The sequence below is a fragment of the Mesocricetus auratus genome, unplaced genomic scaffold (genome assembly GCF_017639785.1).
Source record: "Mesocricetus auratus isolate SY011 unplaced genomic scaffold, BCM_Maur_2.0 Super-Scaffold_100024, whole genome shotgun sequence".
NCBI classification, from domain to species: Eukaryota; Metazoa; Chordata; class Mammalia; order Rodentia; family Cricetidae; genus Mesocricetus; species Mesocricetus auratus.
The window spans coordinates 24,334,755-24,359,887 of record NW_024429205.1 but is presented as its reverse complement, the minus strand read 5'-3'; the positions used below and the strand labels follow the sequence as shown (position 1 = coordinate 24,359,887).

General features: G+C 44.8%; 1 protein-coding gene across 4 annotated transcripts in view; it reads right to left on the bottom strand.

Annotated features, from left to right (window-relative positions):
- The window catches only part of Spast (spastin), a 45,535-nt gene extending 22,476 nt beyond the window's left edge, over positions 1 to 23,059 (bottom strand). The window contains exons 1-4 of one of the 4 annotated variants that reach the window (XM_040730748.1): positions 22,552 to 23,057; positions 10,466 to 10,552; positions 7,959 to 8,042; positions 4,662 to 4,757 (exon numbers count right to left, since the gene is read on the bottom strand). In XM_040730748.1, the coding sequence (XP_040586682.1) occupies positions 4,662 to 4,757; positions 7,959 to 8,042; positions 10,466 to 10,552; positions 22,552 to 22,960 (676 nt within the window). In that variant the 5' untranslated portion in view covers positions 22,961 to 23,057. Of the gene's footprint in view, positions 1 to 4,661; positions 4,758 to 7,958; positions 8,043 to 10,465; positions 10,553 to 22,551 lie in introns of all 4 variants that reach the window. The other 3 variants (XM_040730749.1, XM_040730750.1, XM_040730751.1) reach the window with 3 other exon arrangements.
- Between the last annotated feature and the right edge of the window lie 2,074 nt (positions 23,060 to 25,133).

The following is a 25,133-nucleotide window of genomic DNA, read 5'->3' as shown; positions in this document are numbered from 1 at the left end:
CAGTAAGAGCCTTTATCTGCTGAGCCATCTCACCGGCCCTCAATAAAGGTTTTTAAATCCAGACGTATTTCAAACTGAGGTCAGAAAATAAACCAGGATGTCATGGGAATGGTTACTAGGAAAAGATTTGGTTATGAGATTTGCCCTCCCCTGTTGTAGATTCTAATTTTCTTATGAAGAAATGCATTTGGAAAAACAACTTGTGAGGGAAGACATAAGAAAAAAGATACTGAGCAAATAAAGCTCCCAGATAACTAAGAAACAGAATGCATGCAAGCACCAGGATGCACTACACAGAGAAAACCGCAACACCGCACTACCTGATGTCACTTTCATGTGTGCCGTCTACATGCTGTGTGGCCGTGCGCGTGTGGAGGCCAACTTGATGTCATGTATCCTCCTCAGTCAGTCTCAACCTCACTGAACCTGGACTCATCAACTGGCAGTGAGCTCCGGCACCTCACCCCTCTGGCATACAGCTCCATACTGCCATATCTGGGTTTTACGTAGGCGCTAAGGACCTAACTCAGGTACTCATGCTTGGGTGACAGGCACTTCACTGACTGAGTTATCGCCCTAGGCCATAACTGCAAACCTTTATGGCTATGAAATATGAAAGACCACAACTCATGACCACTAAAAGCTTTGTTTTGGTTAACCAATTTTAATTGAAACAATATAAAGTTGTAGCCTTCAGTATGCCAAGCATTTTATGTGGTATGTATATCACACTCAAAGTAAATAAATGAGAAAGTTATAGGCTTTTAATGCTCAAAGATCACAACCTCTAAGATATAACTATTATCCCTATGAAACAGAAACCAGTGTTTACTAATATGATGTTTATTGTAAAGACAAATGTTAAGCCAAACAAGTATGGTGTCTGAGCCAGGGAAGATCTCTTTGAATTTAACAATAACCTGGGCTTCATGAGTTCTAGGCCATCTGGGGCTACAAAGTATGAAACTATGTTTAAGAAAAAGAGAAAGCTGGGTGTAGTGGGGCAGAGGCAAGAGAATTTCTGTGAGTTCCAGGACAACCAGAGCTACATAAGAGAGAGACCCTGTCTCAAAACGAGACAGAAGCCAGGTGGAGGTAGTGTAAGCCATGTCTCAAAAACATCAAAACAAACCAACAACAGAAGGACAAACAAACAAAAAAATGCTGGTCAGCGTTGGTGGCGCACGCCTTTAATCCCAGCACTCGGGAGGCAGAGACAGGCGGATCTCTGTGAGTTCGAGGCCAGCCTGGTCTACAGAGTGAGTTCCAGGACAGCCTCCAAAACAATACAGAGAAACCCTATCTCGAAAAACCAAAAACAAACAAACAAACAAACAAACAAAAAAAAAGCTGATCATGGTGACACATATAATCCCATAATCCTAACACTCAGCAAGCAGAGACAGGAGGATCACTGCAAATTCCAGGGCAACCTGGTCTACCCACGAAGTTCCAAACCAGACAAAACTTCCATAGCAAGACCCTCTTGTGCCTGGCAGTGGTGGCACACACCTTTAATCCCAGCACTCAGAAGGCAGAGGCAGGTGAATCTCTGTGAGTTTGAGGCCAGCCTGGTCTACAGAGCGAGTTCCAGGACATCCAGGGCTACACAGAGAGACTGTGTGTGTGTGGGGGGGGGGGGGGGGGAGACAACCCAAAAACCAACCAATTAAACAAACAACAGATCCTCTCAAAAGGATGGGGGAGAAAAGGAAAAAATGTTAAACTGGACACTAAATTAGACTGTTCAAGAGACAGAAGCCTTGGTTTTGCTTTTGAATATCTTTAAAAGAAATTAAAAACTCTGAAACAGGTAGAGGGCTAATAAGAGAACCTTAAAGACAAGAAGAATAGACAGCCTAGACCAACACAGACATTTGATTATATTGTGATAACCAAATCAAGACAATCAGGAAGATTAGTATAAACTCGGTCTGGATTGCCTTGGATCATTATTTTAGAACATAAAGGACTATGATTGCTAGAATTATTTTAGTCGTAATGGAGGCTTAAACTACTGCTATCTCTCCAAAGGTTCTAAGAGGAAAGATTCACTCACTGAACTATCAACCACAGTGCTGGAGTGACGGCTTAGCAGTTAACACTGACTACTCTTGCAGAGGACCCAAGTTTACCCCAGTGCTCACACCCAACTGTAACTGGGGGTGGGGGGGGGATTTGAACCCTCTGGTCCCTGCTGACAACACCAAACACCTGTGCATACTCACACTTGCACACATAACTAATATTAATAAAACGGGGCCGGGGACTGGAGAGATGGCTCAGAGGTTAAGAGCAATGACTACTCTACCAGAGGTTCTGAGTTCAATTCCCAGCAACCACATGGTGGCTCAAGCCATCTGTGATGAGATCTGATGTGTCAGCATATATGCAGGCAGAACACTACATGCGTAATAAATAAATAAATCTTTTTGTTGTTGTTTCTTGTTATTTTTTTTCTCCAGACAGAGTTTCTCTGTATTGCCTTGGAGCCTTTACTGGAACAAGCTAGCTCTTGTAGACCAGGCTGGTCTCGAACTCACAGAGATCTGCCTGCCTCTGCCTCCTGAATGCTGGGATTAAAGGCTTATGTCACCACCACCCGGCAATAAATAAATCTTAAAAACAAAAACCAGGGGCCGAGAGATAGTTCAGTGGTTGAGAACTCTTGTTGCTCTTTCAGAGGACCTGGGTCAGTTCCCTTCACCCATGGCACATCATAACCATCTATAACTCCAGTTCTGGAGGGTCTGACACCTTCTTCCAGCTTATGTGGTCATTAAATATACAAGGAACACAGACATAAACACAGGCATACATACTTACAAACATAAAAATATTTTTCCTTTAAAAAATTAAAGCAGAGGCCAGGCGTTGGTGGCCCACGCCTTTAATCCCAGCACTTGAGAGGCAGAGGTAGGTGGATCTCTGTGAGTTCGAGACCAGCCTGGTCTACAAGAGCTAGTTCCAGGACAGCCTCCAAAGCCACAGAGAAACCCTGTCTCCAAAAACCAAAAAAAAAAAAAAAAAAAAAAAAAAAAAATTAAAGCAGAACCCTGTCTCGAGAAAAAAAATAATAAATAATAATAAAAATAAAGCAGAGCCAGGCGTTGGTGGTGCACACCTTTAATTCCAGCATTCGGGAGGCAGAGGCAGGCAGATCTCTGTGAGTTTGAGGCCAGTCTGGTCTACAGCCAGGACAGGCTCCAAACCAATACAGAGAAACCCTGTCTTGAAAAAACAAACCAAAAAAAAAAAAAATTAAAGCAGGAAAGGGGCTAGAGAGACAACTCAGTAGTTAATACCACTTGTTACCCTGCAGAGAACTCCAATTCCTGGGGTCTTACACCCTCTTCTGACCTCCACAAGCACCAGACAGGAACATGGTACACATACATATATACAGGCAAACCATTTATACACAAAGTAAATAAGTCTTTAAAAGTTAAAAAGCCCAAGCAGGGCAGTGGTGGCACACACCTTTAATCCTAGCACTTGGAAGGTAGAGGCAGGCATATTTCTGTGAGTTTGAGGCTAACCTGGTCTAACAGAGCCAGAACTATTACACAGAGAAGCCTTGTCTCAAAAAAACAAAACAAAATAAAAAACAAACAAAAACATACACACAAAACCAGCAGCTGCTTCACAGCCTAACCTAAGGTTTATGTGGCACTTCGAAGTTACATTTGCTCTGATAAAACTTAGTCTAAACCTGGGTAAAGTGGTACATGCCTGTAATCAGTTATTCAGAAGTCTATTGAGCCTAACAATCCACAGCAGCCTGGGCTACACAGTAACTCCCAACTTGGGCTACTGATTAAAACACTGTCTCAAAAAAACCCACCAACTAGCCGGCGTTGGTGGTGCATGCCTTTAATCCCAGCACTCAGGAGGCAGAGGCAGGCGGATCTCTGTGAGTTCGAGACCAGCCTGGACTACCAAGTGAGTTCCAGGACAGCCTCCAAAGCCACAGAGAAACCCTGTCTCGAAAAAACAAAAAAAAAAACAAAAAACAAAACAAAACAAAAAAAAACCACCAACTACCCTGGACATGAAACCACTGCTGAGAAAGTAAAACAAACAACGACAAAAAACTGAACCAGCAACCAAGCAAACTACCTGAGGTAGGTACAGGAGCACAGGACACTTCTGTAGCTTGCATGAGGGCCTGGACATCACCACTATCACTGCAAAATCAAACCCAACCCAAACGAAAACCAGCTGAAACTGGGAAGCCTAGAAAAATGAAGTTTCTTCCACTTCTTTCTGTATTTAATCTTCTAAAGGACTAGATAAAAGTTACCAGCAAGATGTCCTCCATAGTACATATACACATATATACATACACAAACACATACACATGTGTAACTTTTTCCTAAAAGAACAAGTTTATTGAGTACAACTCAGGGGCCAGTAATCTAGGCAGTAATGAGTACCACCTCCCCATACTTTTTAAGTAAGAAGTTGGAAAACATGTGAATAGGTATATTTAGGATGGCTCTGCTCTTATCATTCAGACACTGAATGATAAGGATACTGTATGTTCTACTAACCCTGTGAAAATAAAAGTTATCCTTCTACAATACAGCTAAGTCAACATTATAGGGTAAGCAAGAGTTTTCCATGCAAGCTTTAGTTTATGTTAGTTAGCCTAAACCTACCTGACTGGAGATGTCCATTTCGGCACGTCAGGTTAGTACTGTCATTATAGACGTCCGTTTGTGACTTGGAAAATTGCAAAACGGGTTGCAGCTTCTCTATGCAATAGAGGAGTTTAAAAAAAGAATAAAATAAACAGAAAGAAAATAAACAAATAAAAGGCATATGGAAAATTACTGGGTTACAAAGCTGTCAGCGAAGATTTTGCACATAAACGAAATATTCTCTAAAATATGTAATTAGTAAGAACTCATATTAACGACAGGTGTTGGTGGTGCATGCCTTTTATCCCAGCACTCAGGGAGGCAGAGGCAGGCGGTTCTCTGAGTTATCCTGGTCTACAGAGTGAGTTCCAGGACAGCCAGGGCTACACAGAGAAACCCTGTTTTGAAAAAAACAAAACAAAACAAAACAAAACAAAAAAAAAGGCTTTACAAGACTGGAGGGCTGGAGAAATGAGTCAGCAGTTAAGAACACTGGCTGCTGGACCCAGGTTCAGTTCTGAGCACTCACGTGGCAGCTCACAACGGTGTGTAACTCCAGTTTAAGGGGATCCAGCCTGCTCACACAGACTTATATGCAGGCATAACACCATGTACACAGATAAAAAAGAAAGAAGTACAGCATGATCTCCCTAAGATCAAAAGGAAAATGTAAGAGGAAATCACACTTAAAAACAACACAGAAGGAAACAACAAGGAATATCTAGGAAAGGCCACCGGCTCTATTAGCTTAAGTCAAGCAAAAAAACAAATGCCACAAGGCAAGGGGCCCAGCATGATGAACTGTGTGTGCAGCATACTAGTGTTTGTGAACACACACACACACACAGTTCACAGCTGGTCACTTCCCAATGGGTCCAGCACAGATGCCTCTTGAGAGGGGAATGGGTCACTTGGATACAGTAGGAGGGGTGACAGTCATACTCTGTGACATGTAAGATGTAACTCATCAATGACAAGATTTGTTCCAACCTTACACCACCTCAAATAACAACCCTCCACAGGCTGAGTCAGCCTGCGGCCTGGAGCAAAAGGGTGGCTACTTTCCCTTCTGCAGTAAGGCTGCAGCCCTCCTTCCTCCCTCTGTCATCCTCCATATGCAGGCTGCCAAACACTGCTCCTAAGGTGACATACCTATCTGTGCCATCCAAATAAGAGATGGTCACCTTTTTCCCAAAAATGTTTTGCTGAAGTAAGTTTGTTTTCTTCTGTATTAGAGAACCACTGGATTCATGTATAAACGCAGCACTGGGCCTAGGTAGATGCAGTTTGGTGTGGAATATACAATTAACATATGCAAGGTCCTGCTTTAATTATTAGCACCCAACCAAAAACCAAGCAAGAAAGCAGAGCATACATATTGACTCTTAGAGTTATATTCCTGAAGTCAGACAAGCAGGCACCGGGCTGGGTTTACAGTGCAGTATCACATGCCTCTGGCGCAGGTTAAATAGCAGCTACCCTTTGTATACAAAGCACAAAGCAGTGTGTAGCTTCTGCGTCCTAGAAGTGGCTGATACAATATACCTTGGATCCTTTCTATTTACTTCGGTTAACTGGAGGTAGGTCATCTGATCTTTCTCAATGATAATGCTTTTTAAATCAAAATACTGAAACACAAATTACTTGTGTTGGTGAAAGGAGAAGTTAGAAAAATTCTGGTTATTAAGTGTCTTCTTTATTAACACAAAAAGTAACTAGAAACATGCATTAGAAAGAGTTTACAGTTCTACCTGTATAAACACAAACACACACACACACACATTTCAGTTAATCCCTATTAACAAAACAGTAACAGGATGAAGTTTAGCAGTGAACTCAAATGGTATGTACAAGGCCCTGGATTCTATTCCAGTCACAACAGCCAAAAGAGACTAATGCTGCTTTTTAAAATGACGAAGGTAACAGATGAATACAGTCACCTAAATTAAAACAGCCATGCTTCCCTAAGCTCCTAGCATCTAATTCCCCATGGATCTCCTCACTGAGGCACTTTACAGAAAAATTTACAGCACTCAGGAGGCAGAGGCAGGTGGATCTCTGTAAGTTCCAGGCCAGCCTGGTCTACAGAGTGGCATGAAACCCTCAGTGACCATTCCTGCTTGACAAAGTTCCAGCACTTGGTCTTTGCAGATCACAATTCTCCAGGCCTCTTTTACTTTCATTTTTTAATGATTCTCACTATGTGTTATGGAGCTCCCTTATACCTGTTCCTTTGGGAAATTTTATGCAGGCTTTGGAGGATGAAAATGTATAAAATGGAAGCCTCTTTAAACAAGGTAATTCTTTGGAAAGAATCTGTGCCACCATGGAACCATACCATGATAACTCTACCTACTCTCATATATGTTAACACCAAGCTATTAGAAAACACAGATAAGTAACATGTACTAGATAAACAAGGTGTATTTGATAAGTAAGATTTGTTTGATACATAAGGCATATTTGATAATCAAGGTTTATAAATTCCTAATGTCTACTCAGGTTAACAGGAGTTATTTGACTAGCTTCATCTTTGCTCACTTTAAGCTTTAGCTATTTGGATAAACTAAGCCATACAAAAAAGTAGGTCTGGGGGAGGGTCTAGGCCCTGCCCTGGATGAAATGACAGACTATGGACACCCCCATGGAGGGCCTCACCCTCCCTGGGGAAATGAGGGATATTGGGAGGGTTGGTGGGAAGGCACGGGAGGAGGGGAGGGAAACGGAGAGGGACCTGGAACTGACTTGTGAAGCAACCTTGTTTCTAATTTAAATTTAAATTTAAAAATGTAAAAACAAAAACAAAAATTGGTCTACAAGAGCTAGTTCCAGGACAGACTCTGAAGCCACAGAGAAACCCTGTCTTGAAAACAAAACAAAACAAACAAAAAGAACAAACCCAGAAACAAACAATAAACAAACCAGGGAGGGAGGGAAGGAAGGAGTGAGCAAGCGAGCAATGGTTAAGAGCATTGGAGTTCTTGCAGAGGTCCAAGGTTCAGTTCCCAGCAGCCACTCTAAGTAGCTCACAAACACCTGGAACTCGAATCTGGTGCTCTCTTCTGGTCTCCATAGGCACCTTTATGCATGCTGTGCACATATAAACGCTCAGGCACATAATAAAATAAAATATAATTTAAAATTTGAAATTACTGATCTACTACTGGTAAAGACTGAATTCTCACTAGAGACTGAGCACGGGGCCTGGTACACGCTATGCAAATGCTCTACCACTGAACTATGTGCCTGGCCCTTACCATTAATGACCATTAAACATTCCAAGTCTATTTCATAACTAATTAGAGAAGTTGATACCTAGAAGTTGTAAACGATCCTTGGCCATAACCAAATTAGTCATCATTTTGGCTTGAAGGCGTCTAGCTCTTTCACACTGTTCACCTAAATGGAAAAAAAAGAAAGGAAGAATTAGCTAAAAGATCTACATTCCCCTACCAACAGTGTTTCAAGATAAGTGTTGCTCCAGCTACCGTTATGGATAATCAAAATCTTTCTTCATAAAGAAATTTAAGGTTGGGCAAAGGGTCTCATACTTGCAATCCCAAGATTTGGACACTGAGTCAAGTTCAATGCCAATCAGCCTGGGCTACAGAGTGAGACCTTGTCTCAATAGAGGGAAGGAAGAAGGGAGAAGGAATGCTTTTGCTAGGCAAGGTGACAGACCCTGAAATGCTAGGTGAATTCAAGAGGCTAAGGCGGAAGGACAGTGAATCCAGTGTGAACCTGTCTTAAATATGTATGTATATTATACATAGACATATTACTTCAGAGAATACCTTCCTCATGATGGCTTCAAAGCTACTGCTCATCACAGATTTCACACACAGTTCATGGAGCCCCTGACACTTTTCTCACACTTCCATCTTTGAACTGATACTGGTGAGATGGGTCATCAGGTGGAGCGGCTTGGTGTACGGGCTTGACAACCAAGTTCAAGTCCCAGATAGAAGCAGGATTCAGAACTGACTCTAAAACTTGCCCACTCACACCCACACATATACAATAAATACATAAACTAATAACAAAAACAAAACGCAAAACCTTTGAGCTGGGATATGATCTGTCACCTGTGCCAACTTACTAAAATCCAGGTACAGTCATACATTGTCCCTGCCTGGGCATGAACAAATCTGTCAGATATTACTGTTGCGATGTCTAAGAGGCACATGTATTCAGTAAAATTAGAACTTAAATGCTAAGTTCTAAGAAGAAAACATACCTTTTTTTGGGGTTTCTTAAAAAAACAAAAAAGAGCCAGGAGCAGAGGTGCACACCTTGATCTCAACACTCAGAAGGGAGAAGCAGGTGAAACTCTTGGGTTTGGACCAGCCTGGTCTACAGAGCACGCTCCAGGACAGTCAGGGCTACACACAGAAACCCTGTCTTGAAAAACCAAAAAGCAAATAAAATAAAATAAAGGAGGAAGAGGAGGAAAAAGGCTGACATCTGATGGCTTGTGTTCAAACTCCTACTTCTTCACTTGCTAGCTATGAAATCTTAGTTGAGTTACATCTCTGTACTTCATGTTTTTCATCTGAAAACTAAGGACGACACTAGTTGCAGAGCATGGCGTTATGATAACATGAGATGCTCTCTGTGAGACATCTCCAATGACTGCTGGGAGGCAGGAAGTAGACAACAAATGTTTAAATCATAGCTACTCAGACAGACTCTGATTTTACTTATATTTTCCTTTTTATACAGGCTGGCTATACAGCTGAGGCTGCATTTGAACTTGAGATCTTCCTTCCTCACCCACCAAGTGCTTGGTTACAGGATTACACCTGGTTTAGATCAGAATTCTATTTTGAAGTAGCAGGAAATAAACACCAGAGGTAACTGCTTTGGTTTAAAAGAGTCAAATATAAATCAAAATAAGAAATTCCCAATTTATTTTATTTTATTTTGGTTTTTAGACAGGGCTGTACTGTATACCCCAGACTGATTTCGAATTCACCTGCCTCTGCCTCCTAAATCCTGGGATTAAGATGTGCACCTGGTTTATAGTCTAATAAGTACTACCAAAAAAAAAAATTTCCAGGCTGTAAAAGTTCAGAGACAGGACACTTGCCTAGTGTGTAACACCTAATAATTCCCAACAACAACAAAAGATTACTTTGTTACTGCCTGCCTGTCATGGCAAATCATGTTTGAGACCTGAGTTTCACTTTTAGAACAGCCAATACCATACATGCACAAATATTAACAATGACATCAAGAAGGGCTGGAGAGATGGCTCAGCAGTCAAGAGCACTGGCTGCTCTTCCAGAGGCCCCGGGTTCAATTCCCAGCAGCCACATGGCAGGTCACGACCATCTGTAACTCCAGTTCTAGGAGATCCAATGCCCTCATATGGACACATATGCAGGCAAAAACACCAATTCACATGAAATGAAAATAAATAATTAACAAACAAAATACAATGACATCAAAAAAATCAACTGCATGTACTGAGGTAAATAGATCTGAGAGGAGAGGAATTATGTAAATTTAGTCACCAACTCCACCTATGCAAATCTGCTTTCAGAACTGGCAGTTACCTGTGATCACCTACTGTCCAAAATAATGAAATGGAGAATTATAACAACTTTTAGATACTGAGCTGCATGGTATTGATCTATCCCACCCACATCATGAATCTTCCCTTTGTTCAAAATATCCACATTACATCAGTGGCCATGCTGGACAATCCTTACAGCTCAGTCCACCAGGAGCCCTGGAAGGTTCTCTATGGATAAGGGATCTGGAAGGAGAGAACTACTATAGAATTTGAGGTGGCAACAGAAACCATACATAAAACCCACCTTGGCCTGTAACTATAACAGCGATTCCTTTTTCTAGTTCTTCGATACCTTTCTTGTACCATTCTACAGCTTGCTCCTTCTGTCCTGCTTTAAAAAAAAAAGAAATCATTATTTGTATATAACATGGGTATGAAAAATGTAGCATTGGCTGGGCGGTGGTAGCGCACGCCTTTAATCCCAGCACTCAGGAAGCAGAGGCAGGCGGATCTCTGTGAGTTCGAGACAAGCCTGGTCTACAGAGCAAGTTCCAGGACAGCATCCAAAACAATGCAGAGTAACTGTCTTGAAACAACAACAACAACAAAAAAGGAAAATATTGCATTCACTGCCCCATGTATCATACTGATAATTGACACATGAAAAGGTTGTGATCTCAGTCTAAGAAACATTATACATAATCAAATAAAAATTTCCATATCATTCTTCATTATTTGATTTTTCAAAATAAAACTTACAACTGCCATGATCACAAAATAGAATGGTCTTTTTATAGACACCATATAACAACTAAGAAATGTGTATTCCCGGGGCTGGAGAGATGGCTTAGAGGTTAAGAGCACTGACTGCTCTTCCAGAGGTCCTGAGTTCAATTCCCAGCAACCACATGGTGGCTTACAACCATCCGTAATGAGATCTGGTGCCCTCTCCTGGCTTGCAGACATACATAGAGGCAGGATGTTGTATTCATAATAAATAAATAAAATCTTTAAAAAAAAAAAAAAGAAATGTGTATTCCCTATTCCTCCAGAGCACCTATCTCTTAAGACAAGTTTTATATCCTGGGGGCCTGGAACTCTGTAGACCAGGCTGGCCTCAAACTCACTGAGATCTGCCTGCCTCTGCCTCCCAAGTGCTGGGATTAAAGGTGTGTGCCACCAACACCTGGCATATTTGGCAATTTCTTACTTCTCACAATATCAGTCAACCTGGACACAGTGGTAAGAAGATCAGAAGTCCAAGGTCTTCCTCAGCTACAGAGCAAGATTGAAGCCAGCCTAGGCTACAAGATTCTTCCTCAGGTTACTCTAAACCAACAGAAACTTTGATCTTCCTGTTTTCTTCTTTGTTTTTTACAGGAGTCTCATGTAGCCCAGGTAGGTCTCACAATACATACACAGCTGAGGATGTCCTTGAAATACTGACCCTCCGAGTGCTAGCATTACAAGGGCACCACCCTGCCTGGCTTCATAGTCACATTTTCAATAAGAAAATACCTGTTCATACGCATTTCTGGGCATTTTTACTTGAAAAGAAGAAAAAAATAGTATAATGACATTTCCATTCTGAGTGATGAGAATGTCACTAGCAATGTCTTACTTGTGTACAGTTCTTACTCTACAAAGTGACTATATCCTAGCAAATATGCAAGTCCCTTTCCAGTGCCTCTTCTCATTCTTACAGTCTTTCCCTTCCAAGAAGTCACTATCATGATCTCAATACATGTTTTTATAGTACAGGCTTTTCTACTATATTCACCAATATTTGTAGTATTTCATTTTTTGTTTTCTTGAGATAGGGTCTCACTATGTAGGCTTGGCTCTACTGGAACTCACCATGTAGACCAGGCTGGCCTTGAACCCAGATATACGGCTGCCTCTGCCTCCAGAGTGCTGGATTAAAGGAGTGCACCACCATCCCCACCTTTCATTTACTTTTGTGGGTGCCTGTATGTGCAATTACATCAGCCCTTGCATGTGCATATGGAAGACAGAGGCTGTGTCCAGTGTCTTCTATTGCTCTCCACCTGAGTTACCATCTCATGGGGAGGGGCATGGGTGCGTGTATCACACATGTATGGAGGTCAAGGGAGCCACCAGTCTCTAAGTACTCCAGCACTGGGATAACAGATGCCAAGCACCTGGCTTTCTTCCACGTGGGTGCAGGAGACCTGAAGCCAGGTCCTTACGCTTGTGTAGCAAGCATTTACCAGCTGACCCAGCTCCATAGCCCTACTTTGTTTTTTTTTTAATTCACACATGCAATTGATATACATATATGTATATGTTTATGTGTGTATATACACATATATATTTCACTCACTACCTGGTAATTTAGCTATTTTCTATAGTAAAAGCTATTGAGCAGAGCAGTGGTGGTGCCCACCTTTAATGCCAGCACTGGGGAGGCAGAGGCAGGGGATCTGTAAGTTCAAGGTCAGCCTGGTCTACAGAGTGAGTTCCAGGACTACACAGAGAAAGCCTGTCTGGAAAAGCCAAACCAAAGGCTACTGAAGGGCTGGTGGGGCAGAGTGGGCCAAGTTCATGCTGCTGGCGCTGAGGACCCACAGGTAGAGGGAAAGAACTAAAGAACCGATCCCCACGAGTTTTCCTCTAACTTTCAAACCTGCACCACATAACACACACAAGACGAATGAATGAATGAAGGCTTTACTTCGGTATTTTAACAGTTGTCTTCACAGGCACTAAATGACCGGGAACACGCAGTTCAGAGGTAGACAATTAGTCCCCAGTCCTGTAAAGAAAGGTAAGACTGAAAGAAAAGACACTATTGCTGGAGAGTTATCCCAGGGTTAGAGCCTTTGTCCTTGTAGAGGGCCAGAGTTCTACACCCATCACCCACACAGGAGCTCACAGCTGTAACTCCAGTGCAGGACATGTCACACCCTCCTGCAACCTGCAGAGTATCAGGAACACTCATGGTGCACATGCATACTTACAGGCAAACACTCAGACACAGAAAATAGTTTTTAAAATATGTAACATGTCCCAAAACATACTAAAAATTAAGGGCTAGCCTGGAGCCCAGTGGTAGAACTCTTGTCTAACACGTTCAAGGCTCTGGGTTCAATCCCCAGCTCTTTCACCAAAAAGATAACACACATGTTCCCAGCTTTTATTTTTCTTTCAGATGGTACTGTGGTGAACACTCTGTCCCCAACACCCATCTGCAGTGTCTCTGCTGTACACTGAACAAGTAACACAACGGGCTGTCACATTTCTCCACTCACCACATGACTAACTCTTACAGCTGTTCTAATTATATCTGTTCTTATTATTTTACATTTTCACTGCAGTTATGTATGGTTAGTGTGTACTGCATGCATGTGTATGCTCACCTGCCACAGCACCCGTGTGGAGGTCAGGAGAAGTGGAAAAAGTCAATTCTTTCTACCATGTAGACAAGGTCCTCAAGCTCGCTGGTAGGCACCTTTGCCCACTAAAAGGTCTCTCTGGACCCTTTCCCTTTACTTTTTAGGGTTTTTTTGTTTATGTTTTTGGTTTTTTTTTTGTTTGTTTGTTTGTTTTTTCGAGACAGGGTTTCTCTGTATTGTTTTAGAGGCTGTCCTAGAACTCACTCTGTAGACCAGGCTGGCCTCGAACTCACAGAGATCCGCCTGCCTCTGCCTCCCGAGTGCTGGGATTAAAGGCGTGCGCCACCAACGCCCGGCTTTTTAGTTTTAACTTTTACTATTCCAAATGAAGAAGCTGCATGTGAGTGCACGGGCGTGCAGTGCCTGCAGAGGTCAGAGGTGTCAGATCCCTGGAGCTGGGGTCACAGGTGGATGTAGAGCCACCTGACATGGGAGCTGGCCACTCCACTCAGGTCTTCTGGAGGACAGCAGTGTGTACTCTGCTGAGCCATCGCTCCAATCACCTCCCTTCTGTGTACTGGACTTGAACCCAGGGCCTTGGATTAGTGTTCAGCAAGTATTTTAGTACTACGCTATATCCACAGACCAAAACTATGCTCTTTTTGTCTTATGATTTAAAGATTTTTTATTTTGCTGGGCAGTAGTGGTACATGCATATAATTCCATCACTGGAGTTAGAGGCAGGCGGATCTCTGGGAGTTCAAGGCTAGCTTGGTCTACAGATCAAGTTCCACGACAGTCAAGGCTATAAAGAGAAACCCTGTCTCGAAAATCAAACAAAAATTTATGTTATTGCTGTTTTTCTTAGTGTGTGTGTGTGTGTGTGTGTGTGTGTGTGTGTGTGTGTGTATGTGCGCGCGTGCGTGCTGCAGTGTCTATGTGGAGGTCAGAGGACACTGTAGGTAGCTGGCTATCTTCAATGGAGAGTTATGAGGACTGAATTCAAGGCTTGAGTGTCAAGTGAGTCTCGCCTGCTAAGCCATCTCACTAGTGCACTAATCTAACTCTTAATGCCACTACTTGAGGGTTCTCCTTGGCAACCTTCTTTTTTTTTAATTTTTAAGATGGCTGAGGGCTGGAGAGATGGCTCAGAGGTTAAGAGCACTGACTGCTCTTCCAGAGGTCCTGAGTTCAATTCCCAGCAACCACATGGTGGCTCACAACCATCTACAATTCAATATGGTGCCCTCTTCTGGCATGTAGGCAGAACACTGTATATGTAATAAATAAATAAATAAAAATTAAAAAAAAAAAAAAAAGATGGCTGAACAGTTAGGACCACTTGCTTTTGCAGAGGACCCATATTCAATTCCCAGAACCCACATGGTAGCTTACAATCCCCCTTAACTCCAATTCCAGGGGGCCTGATGTCCTCTGTTTGACTTGCTTAGGCAACAGGCACATGCACAGTGTCCACACAAATGTGTAGGCAAAACATATATATAAGATGAAAGAAATCTAAAAAGGTTTACACGAGCCATATTTATTTAATTTTGTCTCTGTGTGTGCATGTAAGTCCGAGGACAACTTTCAGGGGACTGTTCTCTCCTATAGGAAGGAGTGGCCCTGAAGACTGAATAGGCTTGGCAGCAAGAACGAGCCTTAACCTGCTCAGCCATCTCCCCAGTAACATTCTAATAAGCACTCACATATCGTCTAATTTCTTATTAAAATTAACTGTATATGCATATGTGTATAAACACGGGTGTGGGTGGGCACAGCACAAGCGCAGAGGTCAGACGACAACCCTGTGGGGTGACTCCCTTCTTCCACCTTTATGTGGGCTCTAGGACAAACGCAGGCCATCAGACTTTGAAGTAAAAGCCGTTTCCAAAAGTCACCTTGCCAGTCCTTCCTTAGTGTGTAAAACTCAGGGTACTGGAACAAAACTCTCTGAGAGCTTCAATTAGACAGAGAATTCTGAGAGAACATAGAAGTAAAAGCCATAGAACCAAGGATAAACTAAACTTCACTAAATTTAAACTCCTGTTCTTTCAATGCCAGAGTTCTAACAACAAAAAGACACCAAACAGGCTTTCAAAAATTCAAAAAAACCCAGCATGCTTAACAATGAACTTGCTCTGGGCAGCAGTGATACACACCTTTGAGCCCAGCACTTCTGAGGCAGAGGCAGGCAGACCTCTGTAAGTTTGCCTGGTCTACAGAGAGTTCCAGGACAGCCAGGACTGTTTCACAGGAATATCCTATCTCGAAAAACAGTGCTGGACAGTGATGGTGCACGCCTTTGATCCCAGCACTTGGGAGGCAGGGGCAGGTGGATCTTGTGAATTTGAGGTCAGCCACAGAATACACAACGGACTCTCATAAAGCAGTGATAGAAATGGCCAAATACCTTAGGGCAAATTGGTGGTCAAACATGTGCTTGGCATGTGCAAACCCTTGGGTTCAATCTCAAATCCCCAAGTGGGGAAAATAAAAACTACCTATGCACAGTCCCAGAGACGTACATATCACTTGCCGGAGAATACAAATTAAAACCATGTCACCAGCCAGGCAGCACAGGCTGTGTGATCCCAGCTGCTCAGAGGCAGAGGGGCAGAGGATTCACGAGTTCAAGACCAATACTGGAAACTTACCGAGAAATGGTTTCAAAAACTAAAGTGAGGGCCAGTGTGTAAAGACACTTGCGGCCAAGGCTGACCACCCAGGGTTTGATCCCTGGGACCCACAGAATGGAAAGAAAACTGATTCCTGCGAGCAGACCACTGCTGGCACACACTGGGGCATGCACTCCCACTCCACTCCCCCACCCCCACCCCCACCATAAACACACACACAAAATAAATAAAATGAGGTCAGAGCCGCAGAGCTCCGTGGTGGAGTGCTTGCCAGGCCCTAGGGCTCATTCAATCCCTATCACCCAAACTGAGAAAGTCAGTAAACTGCTGCTACATACCTAAATCTAAAACAGAAAACCAAGTCCTGTGTTTGAATGCTTATCCCCCAGGGAGTAGATCGATTAGGAGGTGGGCTCCGCTGCAGTAGATGTGACCTTGTTAGAGGAGGCATCTCTCTCCTCCATCTCTTCATGTGGATCAGGAGAGGAAGTGTGCCACTGGCCCCTGCCAGGCCATCTCTCTTCATGTGAGCAGGATGTAGCTCTCAACTATTACTCCAGCACCATGAGTGCTGCATGACTAACCCTTTGAAACTGTATTTAAATGCTCTAATTTACAAGAGTTGCCTTGCTCATGGTGTCTCTTCAGAGAAATAGAACAATGATTAAGAAACCACCACCACCACCACCACCAGGGGCTGGAGAGATGGCTCAGCGCTTGTTAAGAGCACTGGCTGATCTCCAGAGGTCCTGAGGTTTGGTACCTTCTGCTGGCATGCAGGCAGAAGACTATATACATAACAAACAAATAAAATAAAAAGAAAACGCCTGAGGTGTAGAAAAAAAGAAAAAGAAAAGAAACCACCACCACCAACAAAAAAATCCAAAAACCAACAACAAAACCCCAAACAATCTAATACAAAAAGCAATGAACCAAAATGTCATGTTTGCTGGTCCTAATACAAACTGATACCATTAACTGGGAAAAGACAGTAGTTCATTCCCATGTTATTAAGCCTACTGGCTACATAACCTAGCAATACCTTTAGACACGTATTTAACAAAGGTAACAGAACTATGCAAGATATACATTAGCCACAAAAATTGTGATTTAAAAAAAAATAAAACAAGGGGCTGGAGACATGGCTCAGAGGTTAAGAGCACTGACTGCTCTTCCAGGGGTCTTGAGTTCAATTCCCAGCAACCACATGGTGGCTGACAACCATCTACAATTCAATCTGGTGTATATGTAATAAATAAATCTTTAAAAAAAACAAACAAAACAAAACAGAAACCAAATAAGGCATAGTCTCCAACAGTGGCTATCTACAGATCTCTTTATGCAAACAACACTCACTACTGAGCTGTCAGTAAGAAGAATGTCAATGCTTTGCAAAGGGCCTAAGGTCCTTGCTCTACCCTGTCCTCATCTGAATTGGGAGACCTGTGGGTTCTTTGCATTGGGACCCATCAGCACCCCGTGTGGCCTACACCTCCCTACATAGAACACAATGGCCTTCCAGTTGTGGTGGCCCTTGTGTTTTACCTCTAAGCAAGAGTTTCAAAACAATCTTTTTTCTTTCAGTTTTCTGAAACAGGGTCTTCTAGAACTCACTGTAGCTCACGCTGGTTCAAACTCTCTTTACCCATCCTGCCTCAGCTTCCTGAGTGCTGGGAAGAGGTGTGAACCTCCACAACCCTTAAGCAGAGTCACCCAGAAAAACAAATTTAGTCTGAAATCAATTCTTTCTAAGTGGTAGATGTACACTTTTCAAGACTTAAAAGAAATCACTTCTAAAAAAAAAAAAAGAAATCACTTCTGATTCCTACTCTCTATCCTCATCTTATGAAAACAGAACAGGCTTTTGTGTGTTTAAAAGTAATGTACAATCATATAAAACCAGAAGATTCACTGCTGGAAGGGGAGGCACTCACCTTTAATCCCAGCACTCAGGAGGAAGGCAGATAAATCTCTGAGTTTGAGGATAGTCAGGGTTATTAGAAGCCCTGTATCAAAAACACACACAGGCCAGGCGTTGGTGGTGCACGCCTTTAATCCCAGCACTCGGGAGGCAGAGGTAGGCGGGTCTCTGTGAGTTCGAGGCCAGCCTGGTCTACAGAGTGAGTTCCAGGACAGCCTCCAAAGCCAGAGAAACCTTGTCTCGAAAACCCAAAAAAAAAAAAAAAAAAAAAAAAAAAAAAAGAAAGGGAGACCAGGAGTGAATGCTTCAAGTCCTGGTCAGCCATTAAAAAAAAACAAAAAAAAACACACACACAGACTGTGAAAGTTATATGGTTAGGTGGTTTGAATGAGAATGTTCCTGTACACTCAGGTATTTGAACACCTGGGCCTGCTTGGTGCTGTAGAGGTGGGGGGGAAGGGTGCCACTGGGGGTGGGGCTTCCAGAGTTTAAAGACTGGCCATTTCCTCTCGTTTCATTTCCCCTGCTTCTTGCTTATAGTTCAGGGTGTGAACTCTCAGCTGCTCCAGTCACAAGCCTGCCTGCTGCCACACCTCCCTGCCATGACTAGAGGCTGAACTGCTAACCTGACAATCTGAGTCTGATTTGGGGCCATGTGACAGGACAGAACCATCCAGCACAGGCCATTCTCGGACTTCCACATGTGCATTATGGGACATATGCATCCATGTACACACACAGAAACACAGACAGGCAACAAGAAAATTATTAAATAAAATTGTGAAAAAAATGTAACTGATGAGGACTGTTTCATTTAGATACTCTGTTCTTTTTGTTTTTGTTTTTTTGAGACATGGTTTCTCTGTGGCTTTGGAGGCTGTCCTGGAACTCGCTTGGTAGTCCAGGCTGGCCTTGAACTCACAGAGATCCACCTGCCTCTGCCTCCCGAGTGCTGGGATTAAAGGTGTGTGCCACCACCATCCGGCTTAGACACTCTGTTCTTGATGTCAGATGCTTCACCCTACAACATCCTGAAAAACTGGTTCACTTTCTTTCACACAGGACACTATGGCCTTCACTGTTAGGCACTACCAACCTGAGAAATGAAACCACGCCTTCTGAACCTTAGTGTTGTCTAGGAGCTCACACCCTTATCTGTAGACGTTACCCAAAACATGCTAGATCATGTTCTAGTTAATTCAAAGAACCACTGACACAACTTCTTTTCCCCAAGTATTCTGAATGACTCTTTACCAGCATTAAAAGAGAAATACTGTCCAGTAAAAAATCATATATGCACAGAACCATGAATGAAAAAAGAGGTCATAAGCTTGACAGAGAGTAAGGAGGGATCTATGGGGGAGTTTGGAGGGAGGAAAGGGAATAGCAATGTTGTAATTATAGTATAAGCCCAAAAAATACATACAATCAAACAATGATTTTTATATTAAGTCTGGTCACCTAACTCTGTTCCTACTTCTGCTACTTTGAACCCACTCTTTGGTTCTTCATATATAAATGGATGTCACAGATTATCACTCTTTCAAAGAAGTTCAACCATTAAAATACCTACAAAAAGCCGGGCGTTGGTGGCGCACGCCTTTAATCCCAGCACTTGGGAGGCAGAGGCAGGCGGATCTCTGTGAGTTCGAGACCAGCCTGGTCTACAAGAGCTAGTTCCAGGACAGCCTCCAAAGCCACAGAGAAACCCTGTCTGGAAAAACAAACAAACAAAAAAATACCTACAAAAAGTTGGGTGGTGGTGGTGCGCGCCTTTAGTCCCAGCACTTGGGAGGCAGAGGCAGGTGGGTCTCTGTGAGTTCGAGACCAGCCTGGTCGACAAGAGCTAGTTCCAGGACAGCCTCCAAAGCCACAGAGGAACCCTGTTTCAAACAAAACAAAACAAAACAAAAAAGCTATAAAAATTTAGACTGGAGAGATGCACGCTCAGTGGTTAGGGATACGGCTGCTCTTTTGGGGGATGTGACTGAACCCACATGGTGACTCACACCTGTCTCTAACTGGAGTCCCAGGGATCCCACACCTCTTTGGACCTCCGTGGGCACTGTACACATGTGGTATGTTATGTTTCTAATGGGTGGCAATGTAAGACACTGCCACTCTCTCGACAGTATATAAGAGTTACAGAGCCTCAATTCAGTCTATCTGTTCACATATTTTCATGCAATGAAAAGAGAAATTCTCTTGGAAGTAAGTTCTGAGTTGTAAAGTATAGCTAAAAGGCTGACAGACTTCAAATTTGAACTTTTTTCAATTATAGAATTAAAATTAGGCTACAAATATTCCAAGAGGAAAAATTGGGATTGAAAATACAGATTCAGTTTATTTGTTTTTATTCTATATTTGTTTTACTTATTTACACATTGGTTTTTTGAGGCAGGGTTTCACTGGGACAGCTTTGGCTGTCCTGGAATTGGCTCTTTAGACCAGGCTCAGATTCAGTTTATTTTTTTGCTTTGTTTCGAAACAAGGTTGCACTATGTAGACTAGCTGGCCTTAAACTCATGGTAGTCTTCAGTTTCCCAAGTGCAGGAGAGATTACTTCCAGCTTTATTTCTTTCTAAAGGAAAATGAATGTAACTAATTTGTTTTAATTTTTGTTCCTTGGCTTTGTTTCTGAAGCACTGAGAAGCAAATGAGCCTCTAAAGCACACTGGGCACAAGCCTTGTTATCACAGAACTACATCCTCAAGTCCCTAAAAAAAAAAATCTACTCTCACTTATAGTCCCACTATTCTAAAAACCAGGGATCTGCTGGGCAGTGACTGCACACACCTTTAATCCCAGCACTTGAAAGGCCACACACCCAATCCCAGCACTTGAAAGGCAAAGCTCAGTGAGTTCGAGGCCAGCCTGGTCTACAAAGTGAGTCTCAGGACAGCCAGGCTGTTACAAGGCAAAACAAAAAAAGACAAACAAACAAACAATCAGGGTACCCTGCAGCTATAAAATACTGCCAAACAACACCCCATCCAGAAGAAGAGTGCTGTTCCCATCCTCCCCAAGTGTTCGCTGCATCTTCCTCAGAGGTAGCAAGAACTGTGAGCAAGGAACAAAAAAGGTCTATCTCACAAACACAAAGCATCCTTCACTGTCCACTACTGTCTTGAACTGAATCTCCACTGTCTCTGGACTCCCGGTCACGGACATCTGCCTCTTCCACTACATCCCCCTTTTACTCTGGGGCCCTGCAGCAGAGGACACGTTGCTCCAAGGCTGAAACACTAGAACAGCCGGTCTCTGGTGTTGGGAGTGGAAACAACCCTGCCAACAACTGCAGACTGTTCCCTTTCCACAGTGGACATTGTCGGTGGGTGTGCCTGACTGGGCCAAAGTGGGAATCTGGGCTTCTCTGGAGAAGACTGGAGACAATCAAAGGAGAGACATCAGTAAGACTTTCTCACTTAACGTTCTCCAAACAAGTGTAAAATTAGCGATTAGCCTACATTTGCTGCCACCTGCTTCAGTCTTGTAAGTAGTAATCTCATCTGTAAAACACCTGTACTGACAGCACTCACATGAGAATTTTCGTGGGGACAAGGGCCACATGCAAAGCTAATCTCACAATGCCTGGCACACAGAAAAGACAGGGTTTCTCTTTATTGTTTTGGAGGCTGTCCTGGAACTTGCTCTGTAGACCAGGCTGGCCTCGAACTCACAGAGATCCGCCTGCCTCTGCCTCCCCAGTGCTGGGGTTAAAGGCGTGCGCCACCAACACCCGGCTAAGACGTTGCTTGAAGGAAACCTAAGTATGCAGCCTTTGTTTTAGGTTCCAAGCACGAGCCTTTGTTTTAGGTTCCAAGATACAATGATACTCATGTTTACCCAACTCATTCATTTAACATTTCAATTTAGAAACTTAAGAGACTGTCTTGAAATACAGATTTAGAAGGAAAAAAAAGCAACTAGAGGCTGAAATACAACTTCACAGAAAAGAATTCAAGACTCACTATACTGATAAAAATAGTTGGCGAAATTTCAGAACAACGCAAATACGGCACCAATTATAAGCAACTATCCCTTTCAAATTCAAGTCAACACTTTTCTCCCCACACACTACAGAACTCTTTTCACTAAGTTCATACATTGCTTATTCGACACCAGAACCTTTTGGAAGCCAGGCTCAGAGAATGCCACACTGTTTACAGTGTTAGGAAGGATCCCGTGTGGTCACCCTAAGGCCAACTGTCACTGTCACCGGCACGTCTGCGTGTCTCTCGGGGGCTTGGATAACGCACAAGCGTGGGGGTGCTCAAACAAAGTCGAGAGCCGGGGCGCCCCGAGAGGGGAGAGGCTCAACAACTCACTCGGCCTCACCGGGTAGGGTCTGCCAGCGGGGGCTCGGACCCCTAGGGGCAGAACTCGGGGGAGGGGGCGCGAGAAAGGGACGCCGGCGGGGCCCTCTCCCCCGGGCCGCCCGGCCGCCGCGGCCTCCCTGCAGGCCCCCCAGTACCTTTCTCTTCCTCATCGATGCGCAGGGCAACGGAGATGCACTCGAAGGCCTGCTTGTGGAAGACGCGGACGCTCTCGGCCTCGCCGCCGGGCCCGGGGGCTGGGGGCGAGGGCTCCGCGGGCGCCGGCGCGGTCCGGGAGCTCCTCTTGGCCGCCATGAGGGCGCGGGAGCAGCGCTGGCAGAGCCACGCGAAGAGGAGCCCCAGGTGGCAGGCGAGCAGGCGCAGCAGGGCGAAGCCGACGGCCAGCGGGTAGGAGAAGGGAGACCGGTTCCGCTTAGGCGGCGAGCCGGGCGCAGGGGCCGGGCCGGCGGCAGGGGCGGGGACCGCGGCGGGGGGCGGAGGCCTGGCGGGCGCCGGGCTCGCGCCGCCGGAGCCTTTCTTTTTCCGTCGTCCGGCCGGAGAACTCATTCACAGCTCCCGCTGCCGCCGCCGCCATAACCCGCCTCCCCCAGACCGACGGCGACCAAGCGGCGGCGGCGGCCACTGCGGCGCCGGGGGCCGCGGAGCCGCTCGCGCGCCCGCGGAGCCCGGGAGCCCGGCACCTGCACGCGCCGCCTGCCGGCCCCGCCCCTCGATCCTCCGCTGGCCCGGAGCGCAACCCCCTTCTCCTCCTCCTCCTCCTCCTCCTCCTCCTCCTCCTCCTCCAGCGGCCTGCGGCTCCCGCCCGCCTCCTCCTCCTCCTCTGTCCTCTGGCCCTCGGGCGCCTGTCGCCGCGGCCGCCGTGCACGCGCACGTCCTCGGGGTCGGGCTCCGGTGCGCGCGCGCACGCCGCCGTCTTTGTTGACCTGGGAGCTTGTGCGCATGCGCGTGCGCCGTCGCTACCCCCCCTCCCCCCAGGCTCCTTTCTCCCCGAACTGCGGTTCCGTAGGTGCGGTTCTGTACGCGGGCGCGCACGGGGTCCCGGGGGATTCGTCGCTCAGCAGGTTTTTCCCGCTTCCGAGGACTCAATAAGGGAGCTTTGGTAGTCAACTTACGTATGGGGGTTGCTGCGTGAGCGGCTTGACTAGTCCTCAGGTCTCTTATCTCTGCAGTGCCGTTGTTTGCATTTGTTTGAGAAAGGGACTCATCTAGTCCTTGGTGGCCTCCAACCAAGGACTAGATGAGTAGCTAGGACTAGATGAGTAGCTGAGGAAGGCCTCGGACCTCCTGATCCTCTGCCTCCAGAGCAGATCCATCTTTGCTTCCAGCTACTTTTCTATGTATGTTTATTTTCTGCTAGTTGAGCTTTAAGTCTTTGCAAAGGATGGCTGGTCGAGTTCATGTCAGAGGCAGTGTGCAGCAATTTGGGTATTATTATCTGAGAAGGAAGCAGTTGCGGGACAAACTTCAGGACATCCTAAATGACGTTACTACCACGAAGGCCAGGAATCCTACCTTTAACTAATCTATTATATGTCTAGATGTGTAATCTCAGGATTAATTATGTGAATGAGGTCATTCTTGGGTTTTGTTTGCAGTTACCATCCTGTAATTTACTAAGGAATCCCTACTGCCTGCGTGTGCACGTGTCTGAGTGTGTATGTCTCCATTGTCCCTTTATTCTTTTAGCAGACTACCTGTTGTTGTGCCCAGATCACAGAACCCCCCCCCCCCCAAAAAAAAACCCCGCACCAAGGAGACGACACACTGAATGCAAAGACAACGGTTTCTTTATTGATTCGAAGATTCAGGCTGCAGCAAGGACTGCACTCGTTTGGGACCAAATGGAGTGCCCGCTTCTGACTGAATGTTAGCAGACCCTATAAGCTGACATTGGCATCATATTGTCCTCTATGTAAGGGAATTTTCTTTTTACTTGGCATCTCAACGTATTCTTTCCTGTGCTGCTTCCTGCAAACTTTGGGGCATCGTTAGGGACCCAAGAAGGCTGAAATGCCAGTCAAAAGCAAGAGGGAATTCAGACAATGGTGTATCTATAAAAATTTGAGTCTGAGTCTAGGCTTGCCCTTAGGGTGGAATAGTATTGTCCTTGTATGAGCCCCATGGTCCCAGTACCTATACCAGCCGCAGTTCCTGCCCCCAGGAGGCTTAGAGTTATTGCTGCCACAGGCTCTCTTTATGTTCTGGTAGGTCCCAGCTGGCCTGAGTAGTGACAGAAAATCTTCCTTCTTACGATAGGTCAGGCAGGGAAGGACTCTGATGAGGACACAGAAGCCCCCAGACCGATTAAGCACTTGTTGGTGGATGCAGGCTGTCAGGCCAGTAGAATAGGCTCACCAAGCGTCATCATGGGGTATAAGGAAGGGTACAATGGGGATAGTTTGATCATAGAGGTGCAGGCAACTTAAGGGCACTGTGCCCACACAGGTTCCCTGCCCTGAGACCAACTGAAGGGTCAGGGAAGCTTTAGACCTCCATCTACAGGAAGCCAGGTCCCTACTGCTTGAGAACGAACCCAGCAGGGCAATTCCCTCATAGTATGGTGGTATAGTGGTGAGCATAGCTGCCTTCCAAGCAGTTGACCCGGGTTTGATTCCTGGACAATGTACCAAATGTTGTGTCCAGAACGGGGAACCCCAAAAAAAACCCCGACGCCAAGGAGACAAACTCACCAAATGCAAGGACAACGGTTTCTCTATTG